Source organism: Phyllobates terribilis, unplaced genomic scaffold (genome assembly GCF_046119375.1).
Source record: "Phyllobates terribilis strain yellow unplaced genomic scaffold, ASM4611937v1 Scaffold_1__5_contigs__length_1240528914, whole genome shotgun sequence".
Lineage (NCBI taxonomy): Eukaryota > Metazoa > Chordata > Amphibia > Anura > Dendrobatidae > Phyllobates > Phyllobates terribilis.
Genome location: NW_027362761.1, coordinates 922,576,182 through 922,601,446, shown reverse-complemented (window position 1 = coordinate 922,601,446; position 25,265 = coordinate 922,576,182). Strand labels below are relative to the sequence as shown.

Below are 25,265 nucleotides of genomic sequence, written 5' to 3'. Positions count from 1 at the left end.
GGATGTGTGAGTCTAGGAGGATGTGTGAATCCAAGAGGATGTGTGAATCCAGGAGGATGTGTGAATCCAAGAGGATGTGTGAATCTAGGAGGATGTGTGAATCTAGGAGTATGTGTGAATCTAGGAGGATGTGTGAATCTAGGAGGATGTGTGAATCCAGGAGGATGTGTGAATCTAGGAGGATGTGTGAATCTAGGAGGATGTGTGAATCTAGGAGGATGTGTGAATCCAGGAGGATGTGTGAATCCAGGAGGGTGTGTGAATCCAGGAGGATGTGTGAATCCAGTAGGATGTGTGAATCCAAGAGGATGTGTGAATCCAGGAGGATGTGTGAATCCAGGAGGATGTGTGAATCTAGGAGGATGTGTGAATCTAGGAGGATGTGTGAATCCAGGAGGATGTGTGAATCCAGGAGGATGTGTGAATCTAGGAGGATGTGTGAATCTAGGAGGATGTGTGAATCTAGGAGGATGTGTGAATCCAGGAGGATGTGTGAATCCAGGAGGATGTGTGAATCTAGGAGGATGTGTGAATCCAGGAGGATGTGTGAATCTAGGAGGATGTGTGAATCTAGGAGGATGTGTGAATCCAGGAGGATGTGTGAATCTAGGAGGATGTGTGAATCCAGGAGGGTGTGTGAATCCAGGAGGATGTGTGAATCTAGGAAGATGTGTGAATCTAGGAGGATGTGTGAATCTAGGAGGATGTGTGAATCCAGGAGGGTGTGTGAATCCAGGAGGATGTGTGAATCTAGGAAGATGTGTGAATCCAGGAGGATGTGTGAATCTAGGAGGATGTGTGAATCTAGGAGGATGTGTGAATCCAGGAGGATGTGTGAATTCAGGAGGATGTTTGAGTCCAGGAGGATGTGTGAGTCTAGGAGGATGTGTGAATCCAAGAGGATGTGTGAATCCAGGAGGATGTGCGAATCTAGGAGGATGTGTGAATCCAGGAGGATGTGTGAGTCTAGGAGGATGTGTGAATCCAAGAGGATGTGTGAATCCAGGAGGATGTGTGAATCCAAGAGGATGTGTGAATCTAGGAGGATGTGTGAATCTAGGAGGATGTGTGAATCCAGGAGTATGTGTGAATCTAGGAGGATGTGTGAATCTAGGAGGATGTGTGAATCCAGGAGGATGTGTGAATCTAGGAGGATGTGTGAATCTAGGAGGATGTGTGAATCCAGGAGGGTGTGTGAATCCAGGAGGATGTGTGAATCCAGTAGAATGTGTGAATCCAAGAGGATGTGTGAATCCAGGAGGATGTGTGAATCTAGGAGGATGTGTGAATCCAGGAGGATGTGTGAATCCAGGAGGATGTGTGAATCTAGGAGGATGTGTGAATCTAGGAGGATGTGTGAATCCAGGAGGATGTGTGAATCTAGGAGGATGTGTGAATCTAGGAGGATGTGTGAATCCAGGAGGATGTGTGAATCTAGGAGGATGTGTGAATCCAGGAGGGTGTGTGAATCCAGGAGGATGTGTGAATCTAGGAAGATGTGTGAATCTAGGAGGATGTGTGAATCTAGGAGGATGTGTGAATCCAGGAGGGTGTGTGAATCCAGGAGGATGTGTGAATCTAGGAAGATGTGTGAATGTAGGAGGATGTGTGAATCCAGGAGGATGTGCGAATCTAGGAGGATGTGCGAATCTAGGAGGATGTGTGAATCCAGGAGGATGTGTGAGTCTAGGAGGATGTGTGAATCCAAGAGGATGTGTGAATCCAGGAGGATGTGTGAATCCAGGAGGATGTGCGAATCTAGGAGGATGTGTGAGTCCAGGAGGATGTGTGAGTCTAGGAGGATGTGTGAATCCAGGAGGATGTGTGAATCCAGGAGGATGTGTGAGTCTAGGAGGATGTGTGAATCCAAGAGGATGTGTGAATCCAGGAGGGTGTGTGAATCCAGGAGGGTGTGTGAATCCAGCAGGATGTGTGAATCCAAGAGGATGTGTGAATCTAGGAGGATGTGTGAATCTAGGAGGATGTGTGAATCCAGGAGGATGTGTGAGTCTAGGAGGATGTGTGAATCCAAGAGGATGTGTGAATCTAGGAGGATGTGTGAATCCAGGAGGATGTGTGAGTCTAGGAGGATGTGTGAATCCAAGAGGATGTGTGAATCCAGGAGGGTGTGTGAATCCAGGAGGGTGTGTGAATCCAGCAGGATGTGTGAATCCAAGAGGATGTGTGAATCTAGGAGGATGTGTGAATCTAGGAGGATGTGTGAATCCAGGAGGATGTGTGAGTCTAGGAGGATGTGTGAATCCAAGAGGATGTGTGAATCTAGGAGGATGTGTGAATCTAGGAGGATGTGTGAATCCAGGAGTATGTGTGAATCTAGGAGGATGTGTGAATCCAGGAGGATGTGTGAATCCAGGAGTATGTGTGAATCTAGGAGGATGTGTGAATCCAGGAGGATGTGTGAATCTAGGAGGATGTGTGAATCCAGGAGGATGTGTGAATCTAGGAGGATGTGTGAATCCAAGAGGATGTGTGAATCTAGGAGGATGTGTGAATCTAGGAGGATGTGTGAATCCAGGAGTATGTGTGAATCTAGGAGGATGTGTGAATCCAGGAGGATGTGTGAATCCAGGAGGATGTGTGAATCTAGGAGGATGTGTGAATCTAGGAGGATGTGTGAATCCAGGAGGGTGTGTGAATCTAGGAGGATGTGTGAATCCAGGAGGATGTGTGAATCCAAGAGGATGTGTGAATCTAGGAGGATGTGTGAATCTAGGAGGATGTGTGAATCCAGGAGGGTGTGTGAATCTAGGAGGATGTGTGAATCCAGGAGGGTGTGTGAATCTAGGAGGATGTGTGAATCCAGGAGGATGTGTGAATCCAGGAGGGTGTGTGAATCTAGGAGGATGTGTGAATCTAGGAGGATGTGTGAATCCAGGAGGGTGTGTGAATCTAGGAGGATGTGTGAATCCAGGAGGGTGTGTGAATCCAGCCTTAGAAAAAGTGACAGCCAGAGACAATAGAAATGCACAGCACGGAGAGATGCCATTTCCTACTCTGATAAATGGTCTTTGCAAATGTGTACTAATGTGCTCCATTATCCTTTATGATGGATGCAAAAAAACAAATAGATGGGCATTCACCTGTTTTTCTGGATGCTCTCTCACATCTTCACTGCTTAGCTTGGTCTGGAGAACACGTTCCCTTAGATATAAAACCAGAAGACATAGTTAGGTGTGAAGTAGTGAAGAACTGTCAGATATATGGTCGCCCCTACAAATGATGTGGAGGGCTGTACACAGATACGGCATGCTTGAAGAACGAACCGGCAAAGCCTTCTGGGTTCGGCCTCATATCTGGATGGATGCTTCCTTCGAGATGTCACATTACACAGATTTTATTGCAGCCGGTGGATTAGGAAGGCTTAGAATTGTAAAATCCGTTTAAAGGATCTCTTAAAGGGCCATAATTACTCAGCTTGGTAAATGAGATATTGCTCGGCTTTAAATGTATTTCATGAAAGTTTAATAAACTATCAGAAAATCTGGCTTGTCGGATATTACATGTAAACTATTCCCCGCTGCTGATTAAAATGCTGCAAGTGAAAATAGGCCCCAAGGATGGTAGTCAGTGGTTCAGGTTTGTTTTTTATCCAGAAGTGTTATCGGGTTGATACATGTAAGAGACTATGGCTGATGATAAAAAAAATATATCCAGGCTTCTTTATTAAAAAAAAAAGCCAATAGCCTGGTTGACTTGACAGTTCTGTGACATATACAAGTGATTTCTGTATTACTTCAGAAATTGCATTAATATGCAGCTGTTATAGGAAGTAATTTTTAAAAAGCACAAATAAGACAGATTCTTTTTTTCCCTGAGCTGCTTCTCCCATCTAGTGGTGGAAAGAGGTATAACATGGGGATAATTGGCTAGAGCGCAGTATTATAGCATACAACATAACCTGCAAAGATCAAATGCACTAAAAGGCAAATTAGGTGCATTAATACAGGCTAAATACATGATGCTTTGGATAAAAAGGGTGAAAATGTTAATGCTCATAAACCACTACATGATAAAATATACCAATATTCCCAATAACCAGTAGGCATTCCCGGGCACTGCAGGAAACAGGAGAGCTTCGGAATATGATGTAAACAGATGTCGCCTCTCAAGAGATCAGACAGTCCGGGGGGCCGGGGGACTCAAGCTCTTATTACTACATGGTAAGCCAGGTGCTTTATAATACTCTCATTTCACCAATAGGATTGTCCTATAAGACCTTGTCATTTATTCATATGACCCAAGGAACATGGCAGCTGGCAATATGAGTACCTAGGGACGAAGTCAACATACAGTACAGGCCAAAAGTTTGGACACACCTTCTCCAAACTTATTTCAGTTGTTTCACTCTTTTTTGTTAAGTATATAATTCCACATGTGTTAATTCATAGTTTTGATGCCTTCAGTGTGAATGTACAATTTTCATAGTCATGAAAATACAGAAAAATCTTTAAATGAGGTGTATCCAAACTTTTGGTCTGTACTGTAAGTCCTGGCATATTTTAATATAGCATAATGTTCTTGAAGGCTGCTGTCTGTATTGATCTACTTCACAGAGACTGGGGGAGGTTTATTGGGATACCATCCAAGCTTGTCTATTCCAAGTAATGTACCATCCTCTATATTTTTCGGCACACAATTATGTTGGAATATAAAAGAGCTGCAGGCTTATGCTGGAGGGACTGTGTTGTGCAGACAGCAAATTATATTGTGGTTAGAGCTTGTTAAAGGGGCATTCTCAAGTCTGAATGTTATTCATGGTCACTAGGATTGGTGGGGTTCCTAGCATTTTGACCTCCAGTGATAGGGAAGTCCGACCGCTTGGACCCCCACCGATTCCGAGAACTGAGGCGCTGAAGAGCCCTAGTGTGGTGGTCGATCATGAGCATTGCCGCTTCAGTCATTCTTATGGGAGTGCTCAAGACCAGTGCTCAGCTATCTCTGGCGGTCCCAATAACAATGAATGGAGTATGTATGATCGACCACCGCTCAATACATATGAGAGCCCTGATTCTTGGGATCGGTAGGAAACCTGGTGGTCAAACCCCCAGCGATTGGGAAGCTATCCCCGATCCAATGTACAGTGGTACTGTACTGTGTAATCTCTTTGTTTCGTGTATGTCAGATCTCTCCTGCAACCCTCCATGTGGCGATGATGAAGATAATAGCTGCCGTATGTACTAAGTAAAACAGTTCATTCTCCCACAACGCCTAAAGCACTCAATGATTCTGCTGAAAGATGAAATCTGCAACAGGTTTCACGAGTTTTCCAGGAAAAAAATGTAGAAAATGTCTGTAAATAGCTACAGAACTTACTAATATAGTCCAATTACACCAGGTGCACTGATTTGGTAGTTGCTGTATCCTTGGTCATGGTGGCTTGGTTTCCTGCCCTGTGCCTGATACAGGGCAGCATTCCTGTAGTCAAAAGGAATCTGACTGCTTAGTTCAGTAGCTAAGCCAAGCCCCTTTGTCTATCACAGCAGATGTACATTTGTATTTTTACCTTGAAAAAGGTGCCAGTCCAGTGTCAAAATGCGTTAGTGTAATAAAAATCTTCATTTTATACCATGGAGGATTCTTCGTTCCCACAAGTGCAACCCAGGTACTGTGATATCTCCACTGAAGTGAATTGCTATCTGGAAGAATTTTTCCTCTAGCGATGGGGCTGCAGCTTCGGAATCCAAGGCTCTTGTAGGTGTTGTGTCCCTACACAATGCCCTCAGGTGCACCCTACCATCAGTCTCACCCTCTGATATTTTTCTTGTGGTATTACCTAATTGTGCTCTTCTGTCCAATCAGACCTCAGCAACAGCAGATGTATAGACAGAGAAGGGGGCTGGCTTAGCAATTAAACTAAGCAGTCAGTCTGCTTTAGTCACAAGCCAAAGGAGTAAGCCCTCTTCTGTATGGAGCATGGGATCAAAAGCAAAACTCCTGGGACCTAGAATAAAGTGGTTATTGGAGGATTGGGACACCTCGCCTAATAAACTATGTTATTTAGTTCCATAACTTACTATTTATATGTAATATAGGAATATTTTACCCTGGAAAACCCCTTTAAATGTGTGCACTCCTTTTTGTGCTGGTGAATATTTGGCACACGGGGTTTGTAAATATAGCATTTCATCTGATATTCTTTAGAGATGAGCGAACCCGAACTGCAAAGTTTGGTGTTAGTGCCTGACCTGAACTCCGAACACTGACTTCTCCAGGAAGTCCATTTAAGTGTTCGGAGTTCAGATGCTGAGAGAGAGACTTTTGCAGCCCACTAGTTCTTATTACGACCATTTTACAGCACCAAAGTTCGGGTTCTCATTTTCTTCTATGGGGTTGGGGTAGAGTTCTTGTACCCAAATCGAACTTTGGACTAAATTTTTCTCCAACCCAAACATCAAGGGGTCCGCTTATCCCTAATACTCTTCAGTGATTATATCCAGAAACTCCACCTATCTCCTGCTATCACCCGGACATCAGCTCCGCAATAAGCTTTACCCTATGTACTTATATTGTATAGCCCATTATTATTCGGGGACACGTGGACATTGTCGTGGTGAGCGTACGTGACAAGTCATTTTTCTACTGGAGGCCACTAATTGTGCATTATCAGGTCATCTATAGCAGGTCCTGATGTAAAAGGGGTCTGTTTTGGTTCCCTTTAAATAATTAAGAAATTGTTGGTTGCCGTCATTCAGACTTCAATGTTAATATGATCATCCATCTGCTACCTTCAAATGCCAGGATCCAGTGAAGAGCAGTTTCTTCCTATAAGGGTTAATGGTGACAATAGGGCCGGTGCACTGATGTTAGGGATAAGAGACCCATTAGCAGGCGCTGCCCAGGCCTTGTATGCAGATTCATCTCAGATGCTGGAGAGAGACTGGGAATAAACTCTCAATCCTGTCTGTGCAGCTCCAGTCCATTAATTAGCAGTATGTCCGCTGCAGGCAGAGTTTGTTCAGGGTAATGCTACGATTCCTCTTAACGGAGTGATATGAACTTCATGAATCCCAAGCAGCAGAGATATGAGGTGCAGACGTCACAGAGCCTACTGATAACGCAGTGACGCCCCCGTGCATACTGATGGAGACACACCACTCGGACTTCACTGGTAAGATGGCTGCCTGCGATACAGAACTAATTAGCTGTCTTGAAAAATTCAAGCTCTTCCCTGTTTACTGAAACCCTCGGTAATGGGCTTCATGTCTCCTCCGCAGCACACAACGTGCGTCTGCACAGTGCATGTAAGCTCTTCATCGCATTAGGATCCTACATTACACATAATCAGGCTCTGTCATTCCAGAATATAACCCATCCAGCTGATAAATGGACAGCGCCCGCCTTCTTTCTGTTGCCTAATAACAGCAGAAGCATTTCCCATTAAGGGGTTTTACAAGGATATCAATCCCTAAAATCATGGTTGTTCACTCTTAATGGGAACCTGTCATCCGGTTTTTGCCATCTAATATGAAAGCAGCATAATGTAGGGGCAGAGACCCTGGCTCCAGCGATGTATCACTTTCTGTGCTGCTTAATGTAGTTTTGATAAAATCAGGAGATTATCACTAGATGACTAGCAAACCTGTTGCCATGTAGTCCTCCATATTCATGAGCTGTGTATAGCCCCACCCCCACCACTGATTGGCAGCTTTCAGCCTATGCACAGTGTACACAGAAAGCTGCCAATCAGTGGTGTGAATGGGGATATACAAAGCTCAGCATTCAGAGAACTGGTAGATCTGCAGCAAATAAAACTGCAATTTTATCAAAACTGCAGCAAGCAGCCCAGTAAGTGATAACTTGCTAGAATCAGGGTTTCAGCCCCTACAATATACTGCTCTCAGATGATGCTAGATTCCCTTTAAATATCACTAAAGTGAATATGACTGAAACTAATGAAGATATACAGTTGGATGTAAATGATAATTTGAATTCATTCAAGGTCAATGATCTTGCATCTGACATAGATCAGAAAGGGATGTGCTGTCTTCAGGATCTATATCTAGTGCAGCCTCATGCTCTAAAATAAAGAAATTAAGTATGCTCACCTTACCAACCCCCACTGCCCTTATAGTGTGGCCTGGGGTCCCAGCTTGACTCCATACTTTTTCTCCTATGCTCACCTTACCAACCTCCCACTGCTCTTCTAGTGTGGCATGGGGTCCCTGCTTGACTCCATACTTTTTCTCCTATGCTCACCTTACCAACCTCCCACTGCTCTTCTAGTGTGGCATGGGGTCCCTGCTTGACTCCATACTTTTTCTTTCCTCTGGAAGGGCACGTGACCACTACAACCAATCATTGGCTGCAGTGCTCACAAGCCCTTTTGGCCAGAAGAGGTAGTATGAAAACTGGTAAAGCACCTGGACAGTGCATGAAAAAGAGCATCAGGAGATCAATAAGGTAAGCACACTTTTTTTAGCATGCTTGCTGGTTTTTGAAAAAAAGGTTTAGGATTGGACAACTCCTTTAATGTCTACTTTTTCTAGATCTCCTTTGAGAGTTATTCCAAACTTTCCAGATGAGAAGAGTCCTGTTGTACAGCTTGCCACCTTCCTGGTAGGTGGATGGACTTTCTTGCTTGATTGATGATGCTGCTTGGCCGAATTGTCAATCACATCATCACTCATTCTCGATTACTGCTGCTGGACCACAGCGGTGAACGTAATCATTGGCAATGAGCTATCAACAATCTGGTAATTTAGCAGTGAATATCGGCGGAATGCGGCACTTTGGCAACACCATTTAAGTGGGTGAGTTGATTTTAAAACAATATCTACGGATTTGTGATCAAGATCGTTGATAGGTGGACAAAACTGAAGCAGACATATCAATTTATCACCACTATAAAACCAGGGGAAAAAGTTGTCAGGAGACTTACAGAAAGGTTTACTGGTGAATCATTGGCTTCTTAGTCTCAATCGTATGGTGTGCAGATATGTCCACCGTTGACTTTTTCTGAATTTCAATAAAAACTCAGATTTGTCATGGCACAAATTCAGTACATTATCGCAACAGTGGAAGTCTTCAATGGAAGTCTTCAAACAGAGGCTGGACAGACATCTGTCTGAGATGGTTTAGTGAATGCAGCATTGAGTAGGGGGTTGGACCAGATGACCCTGGAGGTCCCTTCCAACTCTACCCTTTCTATGACTCTATGAACATGGTAGCAAAACTCTCAACAGGTTGCAAATTACATCATAATAACCACTAGACGGGTAAACATAGATAAATATGGCATACACAACTCGCCAATGAGTATCACAAAATCATGTTTTGTTTGAAACCTTGTCCTGTTCTGGGCACCATATATTAAAAAAGACATAGAAAAACTGGACCAAGTTCAGAGAAGAGTGACCAGGATGGCGAGCGGACTGCAAACTATGTCCTACAAGTAACGGTTAAAGGATCTGGGAATGTATAGCTTGCAGAAAAGAAGGCTAAGAGGAGACTTAATAGCTGTCTGAAAATATCTGAAGTGATGTCACAGTGTAGAGGTATCATCCTTATTCCCATTTGCACATGGAAACACAAGAAGCAATGGAATGAAACTGAAAGGGAGAAACTACAGAATAGATATTAGGAAAAACTTTTTGACAGTGAGGATGATCAATGAATGGAACAGGCTGCCACAAGAGGAGGTGAGTTCTCCTTCAATAGAAGTCTTCACACAGAGTCTGGACAGACATCCGTCTGAGATGGTTTAGTGAATCCTGCATTGAGCAGGGGGTGTTGGATACGATGACCTTGGCGGTCCCTTCCAACTCTATTATTCTAAGATTCTTGTCATCTAATATTTTTCTAATTTCCAAAAGCTGCTGAATTAAAAAAAATAATGTAAAATACCAAAATATAGAAGTGTCAAAGAAATATTTTTGTGCTGGACAATCATCACAAGTCACCTGAAATGACATCTAACTCATATGCAGTGTGAAAGTGATGGCAAGGCCGGTAGACTTACTTTTCTGCACATGCGCCAAATGCCTCTGGAGGAAATCTGAGAATTTTCTCAAGGTGAACTGCGGTGATATCACTGTGGTCACCCGAGTTCATCGGCCCGCTCGTAGTAGCTCATTCTTCCTTGCTTTTCAACATGAACAGTCGAATTGTGCCACCGTTCATTTAGAAGAACACATGTCACACAGATGGATTACGGCGTGGGACAGTATGGGTTATCTTATCGTCGGACAGGTGAGAGATATGGCTGTTTATTATTTTTGTTTTTTTACAGAGGACATTGGCTTCAGTGGATTAGGCATTAAGGTGAGTATGAATTTGCTTATTTATTTATTTTTTTACACAGGACAATGGCTTCAATGGATTAGGAGTAGTGTTGAGCGAGCACTAAAATGCTCAGGTGCTCGAAGCTCAGGCCGAGCTCACCGTGATACTCGGGTGCTCGACCCGAGCAACGAGCCCAATGTTAGTCTATGGGAGACCAGAGCATTTTTGCGGCGGCACCCCCGGCAGTCTGTAGAAAGCCTAAAAAGTGCCCAAAACGATAGTGACAGTGCTCAAATGACATGGGGGCAGCATGGGGATCACCCCAGGAAGCATTTCTGACCCCCAGATCACTGCTGTCAACAACGTGGTCAGAGGTATTAAGCCACTTTTACGGGCTCACAATAAAAAGTTCAAAAATGAAACTGAAATGGTTTTCCTGTGAAATATGTTAAGGAACTTCCTTTCCAGGGTAAAGACTTGTGTATAAGGTAAAATAAATAACCAAAAACAAAAATACTCCTCCACACCTTGGGCTATGTTCACAAGTAGAATTTTTTATGCGTTTTTGCACTTTTGTATTGCTTTCAACCGTGACAAATGCATTCACCAGGAAATATCATTTTAACATTTTACAACCTTATCTAGCCATGTGCTTTGTGACACATGCATACAGGGATGAAAAGACATGGGAACAGCATGGGGAAGACCCCTGGAAGCATCTCTGACACCCAGGTCACTGCCTAAAAGTGTGCCCATCAGAAGTGATCCTTGCCGCATCAGAAGATGCAGACTTGCAACTATCCCAGTGCAAGTCCTTGTCCCAGGGCAGTGTTCAATTGTACTTCGACCATTCCTTGCAATGCAAGCGCAAGTATGCAGCCTGCCACCCACCCACCCCCAGGCTGCAATACCATACTGCTTGCTTGCACTTGCCTTTTAGGCATCTGGAGGCAGAATCTGGCCACCACGTCATTGCTGCGTCGGCGGCCTGGTATCCATACTCAGTCCCCAGCCGCCCGGCGGCCGGGTGTCCACGCTTGGTCACCAGCCACCAGGGGGCAGCCAGGTGTCCATACTCGGTCCCCAGCTGCCCCGCGGCCGGGTGCCCACACACGGTTCCCAGCCGCCTGGGGGCGGCCGGGTGTCCATAAACGGTCCCCAGCCACCCCTATTTGAAGGACAGCCTAACCACAAACACGTGGACAAGTGAATATGGCCAGGGATGGTCCATCTGACTGACGCCTTCACACTGGGTTAATATTGTGGAAGCAGGGACACAGTTGGACACTGGGATGCAACACGTCCTCCAGACATAGAGGATTGCGGGTCCTGGGTCAATCAGGCTTCAACACAAAGTTCAGAAGGTAGACAGCAGCAGTGATCGGCCTCCTACACAACGAGTAAATTATTCATGATCATGAGGCCAACCATCTCCTTAGCTTTCTGTTCCTTGGAATGCAAGCGCATGTATGTAGTAGTGGCTAGGCCTGAGGTGGTCAGCGTTTTGGCGCATATCCTACCTCCTCCGAGGATTGCTGGATGTTTTCCTGCTACTATCCCAGTTCTATGACTCCCGTTAAAACAAAGCTTCAGGTGAATGATGGATGAGGTGGTGGCAAAGGAGAAAGAGCAGGAGGAACAGGGACCATTCACATCAATATCAGGCCAGTCAACCACACATGTGTTGTAGGATATGTTTCTGTACCAAAAGGAGCGGTTCGGCTACACAGTTATAGGGCATACAGTGAGTGCAATGCCTACCAAAAATTTCGAGGCACTCCAATGCCCCTGGAAGTGACATGGAGGTCAGAGGGCCTTAACTAAACCGTTGTTTCCATTTATAGCAGCTGGGTCTCCTGTACACTGTTGGCCTAAGCAGTGAATGGAAGGCTTTCCAAAAATTATGAGGAACTGCAATGCCCCTTGAAACAGACGTGGATTACAGTGTACTAAAAACCTTCTACCCATTATTGGGGAGTGGGTCTCCCTTAGTGTTCGCCTATGCATTGAAAAGCAAAAGCTGACTAAAATTAGGAGGAAATGCAATGCCCATTGGAAGAGTCATGGAGGTTAGAGGTAATTAAAAACAACATTTCAATGCTCCTAGGAAGAGCTATTGAGTTCAAAGTGGTTTAACAAGACAGTTTTAATGACCCTTGGAAGATATGTGGAGGCCACAGTAGCTTAACAAGACAGTTTTAATGCCCCTTGGAAGAGTGGTGGAGGTCGCAGTGTAATAAAAATACAATTTCAATGCCCCTTGGAAGAGTGGTGGAGGTCACAGTAGCTTAACAAGATGGTTTTAATGCCTCTTGAAAGAGACGTGGAGGTCACAGTAGCTTAACAGGACAGCTTTAATGCCCCTTGGAAGAGTGGTGGCGGTCGAAGTGGAATAAAAAGACTATATCAATGCCACTTGGAAGAGTGGTGGAGGTCACAGTAGCTTAACAAGACGGTTTTAATGCCCCTTGGAAGAGACATGGAGGTCACAGTAGCTTAACAAGACAGTTTAAATGCCACTTATAAGAGTGGTGGAGGTCGCAGTGTAATAAAAATACAATATCAATGCCCCTTGGAAGAGAGGTGGAGGTCACAGTAGCTTAACAAGACGGTTTTAATGCCCCTTGGAAGAGACGTGGAGGTCACATTAGCTTAACAAGACAGTTTTAATGCCCCTTGGAAGAGACGTGGAGGTCGCAGTGGAATAAAAATACAATATCAATGCCCCTTGGAAGAGTGGTGGAGGTCACAGTAGCTTAACAAGACGGTTTTAATGCCCCTTGGAAGAGACGTAGAGGTCACAGTAGCTTAACAAGATGGTTTTAATGCCCCTTGGAAAAGACGTGGAGGTCACAGTAGCTTAACAAGAGTTTTAATGCCCCTTGGAAGAGCTGTGGAGGTCACAGTAGCTTAACAAGACAGTTTAAATGCCCCTTGGAAGAGACGTGAAGGTCGCAGTGGAATAAAAATACAATATCATTGCCCCTTGGAAGAGTGGTGGAGGTCACAGTAGCTTAACAAGACGGTTTTAATGCCCCTTGGAAGAGACGTGGAGGTCACAGTAGTTTTAATACCCCTTGGAAGAGCTGTGGAGTTCAAAGTGGTTTAACAAGACGGTTTTCATGCCGCTTACAAGAGCCATGCAGTACAGCATATTAAAAACATTATTCCCATTATTGGGGAGTGGGTCTCCCATAGTCTTTGCCTATGCCTCCCAAACAAAAGCTGCCAAAAATTAGGACGGAGGAACTTGCAATGCTCGCAAACAAGAGCCATGCAGTACAGCATATTAAAAACATTATTCCCACTATTGGGGAGTGGGTCTCCCATATTTTTTGCCTATGCCTTCCAAGCAAAAGCTGCCAAAAATTAGGACGGAGGAACTTGCAATGCTGGCAAACAAGAGCCATGCAGTACAGCATATTAAAAACATTATTCCCATTATTGGGGAGTGGGTCTCCCATAGCCTTTGCCTATGCCTTCCAAGCAAAACCTGCCAAAAATTAGGACGGAGAACTTGCAATGCTGGCAACACGGACCACGGTCACCCTGGTGGTATAGTGGTGGTGGAGGCTGATGATAAGGAGAAGAGCAAAATACAGCCGAAATGAGGAAGCGTATACCCATGTGTGGGTGTGAAGCGGTGCATAGGAATACACCTCCCGAAATAACACAGTGGATTTGACTTTATGTTACTCTGCTGTCATTTGGTGGTGATGAGAAGTCTGGCCCAATCCAGCCCTTGTTCATTTTGATAAGGGTCATCTTGTCAGCATTGTCAGTTGACAGGCGAGTGCGCTTATCAGTTATAATTCCCCCAGCGGCACTAAAAACACGCTCCGATAACACGCTAGCGGCAGGGCAGGCCAGGACCTCCAAGGCGTACAGAGCGAGTTCATTCCAAGTGTCCAGCTTGGATACCCAATAATTAAAAGGCACAGAGGAATCACGGAGGACGCTGGTACGGTCGGCAATGTACTCCCTCACCATCTTTTGAAACTTTCCACTCCTTGTGAGAGTACCCCGCGCCTCAGGGCCTGTAAGCTGAGCGGGTCTCAGAAAACTGTCCCAGAACGTTGACAGTGTTCCCCTGCCTATGCTGGATTGGAGTTGCGTCTCTCTCGCCAGTACACCTTGGTTGGGCAACGAACTGTGACCTCTGCCGCTAGCGTGTTCAGATGGGAATTTTTTTAACAGTTCTGCAGCAAGGGCCTTCTAATACTGCCCCATTTTTGAAGACCTCTCCACCTCAGGAATAAGAGAGTGAAAGTTGTCCTTGTAGAGGGGGTCTTAAAGTGTCACCAACCAGTAATGACTGTCACCCAACATTTTGACAACGTGAGGGTCAAGGTTAAGGCAGCGTAACATAAAGTCACCATGCGTGCCAGACTGGTAACGGGCAAGACTTCCGTGTCCTCACCAAGATGACGACTGACCATGCTCTCCTCCTCCTCCTCCCCCCTGTCCTCAGGCCACCCACGCTGAACCGACGGTAAGACAGTAGTACAGGTACTACAGTCGACAGCGCATGATACCAGCTCCTGTTCTTCCTCCTCCTCATCCTCCTCTCCCTCATTGTCCCCCAATGCATGTTGGGATGAGATGAGGCTGGGCTGTGTTTAATCGCCCGCTATGGCTTCTTGATCCATCTCATCATACTCTGGCTGCAATGCCTGCTCTTTAATTCTCTGCAGAGAGTGTTGCAAAAGACAGACAAGTGGGATGCTGACGCTAATGGTGGCGTCATCGCCACTCACCATCTTGGTGGACTCCTCACAGTTTGTCAGGATGGTACATATGTCAGACATCCAGGTCCACTCCTGAGGTCTTATGTGTGGAGTCTGACCTGAATATCGACGGCCTTGTTGCAGCTGGTACTCCACAACTGCTCTCTTTTGCTCACAAATCCTTTGCAACACGTGGAGGGTAGAGTTCCAACGTGTGGGGACATCACACACCAGTCGGTGTGCCGGAAGCTGCAAACGCTGCTGCAACACAGCAAGGGCGGCGGAAGCTGTAGCCGACTTGCGAAAATGAGCTGACAGGCGACGTACTTTGACGAGCAGATCTGGCAACTAGGGGTACGATTTAAGAAACCGCTGAACCACGAGGTTAAGCACATGAGCCAGGCATGGTACGTGTGTGATCTCGCCTCGCCTCAGAGCCGCCACCAGGTTACGGCCATTGTCACACACGACCATGCCTGGATGTAGGTTCAGTGGTCTCAGCCACAGATCTGCCTGCTCTTTCACAGCTGTCCACAACTCACAAGCAGTGTGAGGTTTATCACCTAAGCTTATGAGTTTCAGCACAGCCTGTTGTCGCTTGGCTGAGGCAGTACTTCAGTGCTTCCAGCTTGTAACTGATGTGGTGATATCTGAGATGGAGGCTGAACGTGAGAAGGAGGAGGATGATGCGCAGGAGCTGTACACTGTGGGGGCAACTCTGACTGACATAGGGCCCGCAATCCTCGGTGTGGGGAGGATGTGTTCCATCCCAAGGTCCGACTGGGTCCCGGCTTCCACTATGTTTACCCAGTGTGCAGTCAGGGAGATGTACCGTCCCTGGCCACAAGCACTTGTCCATGTGTCCGTTGTCAGGTGGACTCTCCCAGTAACTGCGTTGTTGAGGGCACGGCAGATGTTTTGGGACATGTGCTTGAAAGTGCAAGGATGGCACACCAGGCAAAATAGTGTCGGCTGGGGACCGAGTACCGAGAGACGGCCACAGCTATAAGGTTGCGGAAGGATTCCGTCTCCACCAGCCTAAAAGGCAGCATTTCCAACGCAAGCAGTCGTGAAATGTGCGAATTTAGGACTGTGGCCTGTGGGGCGTTGGCTGCGAATTTGCGCTTTCGTTCAAAGCTCTGGGATATGGACAATTGAACACTGCGGTGGGACGTGGACGTTGATGCTGTTTCTTGAGAAACTGCCGTAACAAGTGAAGACTGAGAGGAGGGGGCATCTTTGCATGCAGTATGGACAGGGGATTGCCTTCCACGCACAACAGGGAGTTCTCTTACACGCACAACAGCGGGAGAAGCAGTGGTGACACCCGCTGACACTGGTCATGGACCCTGGGGTTCGCCCCACTAAGTCGGGTGCTTTGCTGACATGTGCCTGATCATGCTGGTGGTGGTCAGGCTGGTAGTTTTGTCACCCCTGCTGATGCTGGCATGGCAGGTGGTACAAATGGCCTATTTGGGGTTATCAGCAGAGTCTTTAAAAAAAATCCAAACTCTGGAAGACCTACCGGTTGTACTGGCAACGTCCCTCGTCTTGGTGTTACGGGGAACTGTTGCCCAACTTCTGTGTGCGGCCACCACATTACTTCTTCTTGCCTGTTGGGGTACTCTGCCTCCCTCTGTGTGCTGTCCTCGCTCTGCGTGTCCTCCTGCCACGTTGGGTCAGTTACTAGATCATCCACCACCTCCTCCTCTTCCACTTGCACACCACGATCCTCCTCCTCACTTTGTGGCAATTGTGTCTCGCCATCGTCCACCTCTTGTGACAAATTGCCAGCGTCGACTTCCTGTGGCCGTGGCTGTTCAAATATTTGGCCATCGCTACATGGGATCTCCTCTTCCACCACTTCAAGCGGAGCAGGCGAGGGGCACAAATATGGAAATGGACTAGTGAACAGCTCTTCATAGTGTCCAACTGTGGGATCAGTTGCTGTCTGACGACACTCGGCATGGTGGGAGGAAGGAGCATCAGGGTGAGGAGTATGCGGTCGAGACTCACGGCTACTAAAACTTGACCGTGAGAAGACAGACCGGAGGTGGTGGTGCCCAGGTAACTGGAAGTATTATCTGCTATCCAATTAATAACCTGTTCACACTAATCAGTTCGCAATACTGGTGTTGTAGTGTGCTTCCCTAGTAATTCAGTCAAGAAGTGGGAGCGAGAAGATGTGGCTGTTGGTTGTGGCACATTTTCACCTTGGCCACGGCCCCGTCCTCTACACGCACCATCACCAGAACGTCCAGTTCCACGTCCCTTGACACGAGCCTTGCCCATTGTAAATGAAGTAAAATAGCTTACACTCGCACTATCAATGGAAAAAGGGTAATAAAAAGGAGATTAGAACCGTGGAAGAGGAAAACCAGAGTTCTATTTCTCTGGCCTACACCAGAATCTTTTAAACAGATATATTTGTGTCTGAACACTGAGCGAGACACTGAATTTTTTTCTTTTTTATGTAAAAAAGGCCAAAAGCTAAATAAGACAGAGATTTGAACCGTGGAACTGCAAAACCAAAGTTCTAGTTATCTGGCCTACACCAGAATCTTTGAAAACAGATATATTTGTGTCTGAACAGTCAGCGAGACACTATTACTGCTTTTTTTTACGGAAAAAAGGCCAAAAGCTGGATAATACTGAGATTTGAAACGTGGAACTGCAAAGCCACAGTTCTAGTTATCTGGCCTACACCAGAATCCTTTAAACAGATATATTTGTGTCTGAACAGTCAGGGAGACACTATTACTGTTTTTTTTATGGAAAAAAAGGCCAAAAGCTGGATAATACAGAGATTTGAACCATGGAACTGCAAAACCACCATTATAGTTATGTGGTCTACACCAGAATCTTTTAAACAGATATATTTGTGTCTGAACAGTCAGAGAGACACTTTTACTGTTTTTTTTTTACAGAAAAAAGGCCAAAAGCTGGATAATACAGAGATTTGAACCGTGGAACTGCAAACCAAAGTTCTAGTTATCTGGCCTACACCAGAATCTTTTAAACAAATATATTTTTGTCTGAACAATCAGCGAGACACTATTACTGTTTTTTTTTAAGGAAAAAAAGCCAAAAGCTGGATAATACTGAGATTTGAACCGAGGAACTGCAAAACCACAGTTCTAGTTATCTGGCCTACACCAGAATCGTTTAAACAGATATATTTGTGTCTGAACAGTCAGGGAGACACTATTACTGTTTTTTATTACGGAAAAAAGGCAAACAGCTGGATAATACAGAGATTTGAACCGTGGAACTGCAAAACCACCATTATAGTTATATGGCCTACACCAGAATCTTTTAAACAGATATATTGGTGTTTGAACAGTCACAGACACACTCAATTTTTTTTTTTTGGGGGGGGGGGGGATACCAAAAGGTTAATAAGACGCGTATTTGTACAGTCTGACTGAGGGAAAAAATATACAGGATTTAGATGAAAAAAAAAAAGGATTTTTCCTGGCCCCTGAGACCGGGGGATAAGTCTAGCAATTTGACCAGCAGGAGCACACAGGACTGTAATGCACTGTTTGTTGGTATAACCACTCCGTCTCTTATACAGCCTGCCTGCCTGATATCTGGGATGGATATTAGTCCTAAGAAGGACTGTTTGTTTGATTTGGCAGGCTTTAGAGACCCTACACTACCTATTTCGCACTACACAGTACAGACCAAAAGATTGGAAACACCTTCTCATTTAAAGATTTTTCTGTATTTTCATGACTATGAAAATTGTACATTCACACTGAAGGCATCAAAACTATGAATTAACACATGTGGAATTATATACTTAACAAAAAAGTGTGAAACAACTGAAAATATGTCTTATATTCTAGGTTCTTCAAAGTAGCCACCTTTTGCTTTGATGACTGCTTTGCACACTCTTGGCATTCTTTTGATGAGCTTCAAGAGGTAGTCACCGGAAATGGTCTTCCAACAATCTTGAAGGAGTTCCCAGAGATGCTTAGCACTTGTTGGCCCTTTTGCCTTCACTCTGCGGTCCAGCTCACCCCAAACCATCTCGATTGCATTCAGGTCTGTGGAGGCCAGGTCATCTGGCGTAGCGGCCCATCACTCTCCTTCTTGGTCAAATAGCCCTTACACAGCCTGGAGGTGTGTTTGGGGTCATTGTCCTGTTGAAAAATAAATAATGGTCCAACTAAACGCAAACCGGATGGAATAGCATGCCGCTGCAAGATGCCTTGGTAGACAAGCTGGTTCAGTAGGCCTTCAATTTTGAATAAATCCCCAACAGTGTCACCAGCAAAGCACCCCACACCATCACACTTCCTCCTCCATGCTTCATGGTGGGAACCAGGCATGTAGTGTCCATCCGTTCACCTTTTCTGCGTCACACAAAGACATGGTGGTTGGAACCAAAGATCTCAAATTTGGACTCATCAGACAAAAGGACAAATTTCCACTGATCTAATGTCCATTCCTTGTGTTCTTCAACCCAAACAAGTCTCTTCTGCTTGTTGCCTGTCCTTAGCAGTGGTTTCCCAGCAGCTATTTTACCATGAAGGCCTACTGCACAAAGTCTCCTCTTAACAGTTGTTGTAGAGATGTGTCTGCTGCTAGAACTCTGTGTGGCATTGACCTGGTCTCTAATCTGAGCTGCTGTTAACCTGCGATTTCTGAGGCTGGTGACTCGGATAAACTTATCCTCAGAAGCAGAGATGACTCTTGGTCTTCCATTCCTGGGGCGGTCCTCATGTGAGCCAGTTTCTTTGTAGCACTTGATGGTTTTTGCAAGTGCACTTTGGGACATATTCAAAGTTTGCCCAATTTTTCGGACTGACTGACCTTCATTTCTTAAAGTAATGATGGCCACTCGTTTTTCTTTACTTAGCTGCTTTTTTCTTGCCAATATACAAATTCTAACAGTCTATTCAGTAGGACTATCAGCAGTGTATCCACCAGACTTCTGCACAACACAACTGATGGTCCCAACCCTATTTATAAGGCAAGAAATCCCACTTATTAAACCTGACAGGGCACACCTGTAAAGTGAAAACCATTTCCGGTGACTACCTCTTGAATCTCATCAAGAGAATGCCAAGAGTGTGCAAAGCAGTCATCAAAGCAAAAGGTGGCTACTTTGAAGAACCTAGAATATAAGACATATTTTCAGTTGTTTCACACTTTTTTGTTAAGTATAAAATTCCACATGTGTTAATTCATAGTTTTGATGCCTTCAGTGTGAATGTACAATTTTCAGTCATGAAAATACAGAAAAATCTTTAAATGAGAAGATGTGTCCAAACTTTTGGTCTGTACTGTATATCTCTCCCTAACTCAGCAGCACTGAGCCTACACTGTCTGATCCCGGGCGACTGTGTCCAAGATGGCGGCGCCCGGTTTTAAATACTCGAGGTGACACTGTGCGGCCAGCCAATCACTGTAATGTCCACAAACAACATGGCTGCGGCATTACAGTGACTGGCTGGCAATCCCTGCATGTTCATTGGCTCTCTAAAGAGCGCCAAATGTGCAGGGCGGAGACCTGAGCTCCCGCCCGAGTAACCCGGAAATGCTCGGTGTTCGCCGAACATCCCGAGTAGTGAGATGCACGGGTGAGTACCGAGCAGTGTCGAGCATGCTCGCTCAACACTAATTAGGAGTTCATGTGAGTATAACTGTGTTTTTTAGTTTTTAATAACTGTGTAAAACAGGGAGTTGAGTTTTATTTCAAATAAAGGACTTCTGGGTGTTTTCTTAACAATATGACTATGGGGTAAGTAATGGGGGCGTCTTATAGACGCCTCTCCATTACTAATCCCTGGGCTTGATGTCTGCTGAAAATACTGTAGCATCGGCATCTCTGCCTCCTGCCGGGCAGAGACGCCGTTCCTCTCACTGCCGCGGTCCAGTTCCGGCGTCTTCCTGCTTCCCTGCTGCTGTGACACGCACTGCGCGCAGCTTCTCAGACACTGTGCTTAGGGCGCTCCCTCCCTTTTGAAGGGGAAGCGCGTGCCGTCCTATAGAGTCCCCAGCCAATGGCCGGAGGACTTCCCCTATATAAGGCACCTCCTCCAAAATGGAGGTGCCTGTGCAAGGTTGTTGTTTCATGTGCTAACACTTGCTTCAGCCCTCAGGTCCCGCTGCCTGTCAGTCCTGCCCGCCAGTCTGTCTACATTCCAACCCGCCAGTCTGTCTACAGTCCAGCCTGCCAGTCTGTCTATAGTTCTGCCCGCCAGCCTGCTTACCTGGAAGCACCTGCCAGTTATCTGTCGTGCCCACCAGCCTGCTTACCTGGAAGCACCTGTCTGTTACCTGTTGTGCCCGCCAGTCTGCCTACCTGGAACACCTGCCTGTTACCTGTCATACCCGCCAGCTTGCCTACCCGGAGCACCCATCTGGCTATCTGCCGAACCAGCCTGCTTATCTACCCGGACAACCCGTCAGCCTTTCTGCCGTGCTCATCCGCTGTACTGGTCAGTTCCTGCCATCTGACCCGTGGGAGTCACCTGCTCTCACACAAGGTCGGTCCCAGAGTGGCACCTGGTCCACCTGCCCAGTCCCTCTCTGGTTCACGGAGTCGACTGAGCCGCCGTGTGACCTTGGTCAGGCCGAGTAGGCACTTAGTCACGCCGCTCTGGTCCCTCCTTGCACCGAAGCACAGAAGTTCCACCTGGACCCGTAACAAATACAAAGCAGACATCAACTCCAACCCTATTACCCCACTTGTCACCGTACCAGAACAAATGGGAAGAGCCAAGGCTAAGTGCCAGATTTGACGCACATTTTTGATGCGCCATTTCTGCGGTGACTGAGGGCTGATGTTATTAGCCTCGGAGGGGGACAATATCCATGGCCCCTTTCCTGGCTATTAATATCAGCCCCAAGCAGTTTGTTTAGCCTTTGCTGTAAGTTTCTTTCTGGGCTCCCCCCTGTAAACTAGCCAGTAAACACTAATCAAACAGACGTGAGTTGTTAATAGCCAGGGAACATTTTTGGCAAATGGCCCTTTCCCTGGCTAGTAATATCAGCCCCAAGCAGGTCGGCTTTCCCTCTGCTCATTATGAATAATTGGTGGAAGCCCACGGCATTTATTTTATTTAATTCTTCATTTTACACAGCATGTACCCAGCGGGTGTTGAATATAGCTCCCATCACTGTTTACTGGTTGCACTGATCTGAGCAGACAATCCGTGTGAAAAACCTGACATGTGCACACACCTATTGAATACAATGGGTGTGCGTATGACAGTATTTGTGGTCATACGGACAAAAAAAAAACAAACGTGTGAAGGGAGCCTTATAATGTGATTGGCCTTATTTCTACACATACCAGGATATAGAGCAAATTCTGCACAGTTGCATCAGATAAAAGTTTTGAATGGAAAATGGAATCATTCTTAGGCGGCTTCTAAAAGGTTATTTCGTGCACCTTTACCTATATATAAACACGTCTGTAATAACTATAAAAAGTCACAAATGTTAATTGCTTGTTCTTTAACCTTGGCATGCCCTTTACCTTTATATTTAATAGGGTCACAATGCCTTTTTTATCATTAGTCTTTTTTCTTGATTGTCAGTTTTCACTCAGTATTCAAATTAATACGGAGAGGAAATATGTAACCATCATCATTTATTATAAGACTTCACGTGTCAATGAGAACATCATAACATGGCTTTATAATTGAGCCCTCCCCCCATACTCTTCTGAACACCATCTTATAACTTAGATAAGATAATAAACTCTACATCAAATTTTCAGTGACCTTTTAAAAAGACTTGTAGTACTTGTCTTGATCATTAGTTCCAAAAATATATATTTTCCAAAGATTTATTAGTAATTTTACGTTTGATACTGGACTAGTGCTCCGTGGTCACCCAAAATACTTGCGATTGTCAATCTAATTTTTCCTCCATATAGTAAGATGATTTTGTTGCTACCATCACACAACAAAAAAGTTCCATAGAGCCGTAACCTTACAATTAAAGGAGTATTTAATTTAATGCAATTCACCAAGATGCTCCATAGTCTGGATGGTTTGGCTTTTTCATTATCTTCTATAAAATACTGCTGTATGCCGCCGCTTAGCCCTTTGTAAAACTAATCAGGAAGACTTGCTCTCCATAGACCCTGAACCAGGAGGGTTCATAATGGTAGAGAATTCTACATACAACTCTACATGAGAATGGGTTGTAAGATCTTCAGTGTGCCCAATGACCGAGCTACATGGACCTCATTCAGACATCTGTGTTCGTTTTTTGTGTGAGGTCTGTGTTTTCCTTGGAAAGGACAAGGGCACATTATATTCTAAGGCTGTGAACTTGGCTGGTCTTTTTTTGTGGACCATATAAAAATGGAGCGAACATGTACTGTCCTAGACCAATTTGTGAACCCAATTTGCCCATTTAAGTGAAAATGTCCACACAAAATAATCACTGCATACCGATACCGTCAGTACATTTTTGTGGGTGCAAAGTGGATAAAAACATGTGACTAAGACTTTAGATTTAGGTTTTACAGGGCAACTGCTATCCAAATAACAAACTGGGTCATGTAGACACCTCAGAGTGGAGTTTCCTGCTTGAGACCCCTATAAGAGTCAGATCAATAGTTTTTAGCTGATTTCCATAAAAATGTTCTTTTTAAGGGTGCTGTCTGGGGTTAGATAGCCACTTTAACTTTAGGAATGGAGTAACAATCAGGCTTATAAAGACTGGAAATTAAAAGGGTCCCAACACTCATATGATAATCCTTAGCTTAGCTTTGGACTTGGTGTAGGTGCTGTGGTGCTATGTTCCTGGTATTATCTCTCATAGTGAGGATTTTCACGGTTTACACATTGCGGATTTGTTGCAAAAACTTCCAAATTTACATTGAAAAAAGTTTTTTTGGCAGCATATGTTAGATTTTCAAAATCCACATTCAAACATCATTAAAAGTCTCAGAATAGTAATAAACAAATAAGAACATACCCATCAGCTTGACCCTACACTTTCTCTACCCATTCTGCGGGTCCCTCTACAATAAATCTGTCTGTGAGTGTTACCCCAGTGGCACAGTGCTCCAGATCTATGCTCTAAGTCACACCACACCAAAGTCCATGAGTACTACCCCAGGGCACCCCCAACTATTGTTTGCCATTTTCTGCTCAATCTCTCTGTACACTCTGGTGAATACTACATGTCAGTCCTCCACATTTATGGACCACAGTCCACCATACTATGTTGTCGTTGTCAGCTGTCACATTGACTGAGGCTATAAAGTTCCTTGGGAAGGGCCAAAAGTGCCCAATATTTGAACACAAAATGATCAAAAATATCTCTGTTTTGTCATCACACATGAAATCACATCCAATCATCATAGACAAGGTTGTAGACTTAAAGGGGTTGTCCAGTCTAAATTGATAAGTCTGCAGTCCCTCCGTGTGACTGCAGACTTATGAATCCCCCCAGTGCACACACTGTGGGCTGCGAGGCGTTGCCAGTCTCAGAGCCAGGATCGGCAGGTACGTATGCGTTATGCATATTCCCAGCCAGGGCTGTCTAGTGGGCGCGGCCTCACTCCATGCACTTGTATGGAGCAAGGCCGTGCCCTGTCTAGTGATGCGGCCATCCAGGGGGAGTGGCCGTACAGTGGTACAGCCTCGCTCAATGCATGTGTATGGAGCGAGGCCGCGCCCACTAGTTGGGTTCTGGCCGGGAGTATGCATAACGCATACGTATTCGTCAGTCCCGACTCAGAAACCAGCGAATCTCTGCAGCGCACAATGCGTGTGGGGGGGAATTCATAAGTCTGCAGTCACACAGAGTGACTGCAGACTTATCAATTTAGACCGGACAACACCTTTAAAGGGGTTGTTCAGGTTTGGAATGAAAGAATGCAGTCACTTTATGTGACTGCAGACTTGTGAATCCTCACATCATGCACAGCATGTGCTGTCAGGATCCTCCACTGCTGGTAGTGGGTGGGCAGATGTCTGCCAGTATGTGAAATACATACAACTGGCCACATTCCGACTAGAAGTGTGCGGTCTATCTCAATACAGGTGAATTGTGCGAGGCCGCACATGTCTAGATGGAATGTAGCTGGAAGTATGTATATTGCATACTTGTGGTTGTAACATCCCTGGCAGTGTGCTGGCATGGCTTACCACCTCCCAACATGCAAGACCGTCATCTTACCTATCAGTCCAGGCTGCACACTTTGCTCCAGTACCTGCTGTGTGCATGTCTCTTGTCTGATTGCTTAAGGCGGCGGCGCGGTTACTGCCTGTTTCTTATAGTTACTGTGTGCACAGTCCTAATGCGTCCCCAGCCTAT

General features: G+C 45.4%; 1 protein-coding gene across 1 annotated transcript in view; it reads right to left on the bottom strand.

Moving 5' to 3' along the window:
- Nucleotides 1–25,265, bottom strand: part of LOC141155034 (UPF0462 protein C4orf33 homolog) — a 134,360-nt gene that overhangs the window by 101,029 nt on the left and 8,066 nt on the right. The window contains exon 2 of the mRNA XM_073641654.1: nt 3,102–3,162. Coding sequence (XP_073497755.1) covers nt 3,102–3,162 — 61 coding nt within the window. The remainder of the gene's footprint in view (nt 1–3,101; nt 3,163–25,265) is intronic.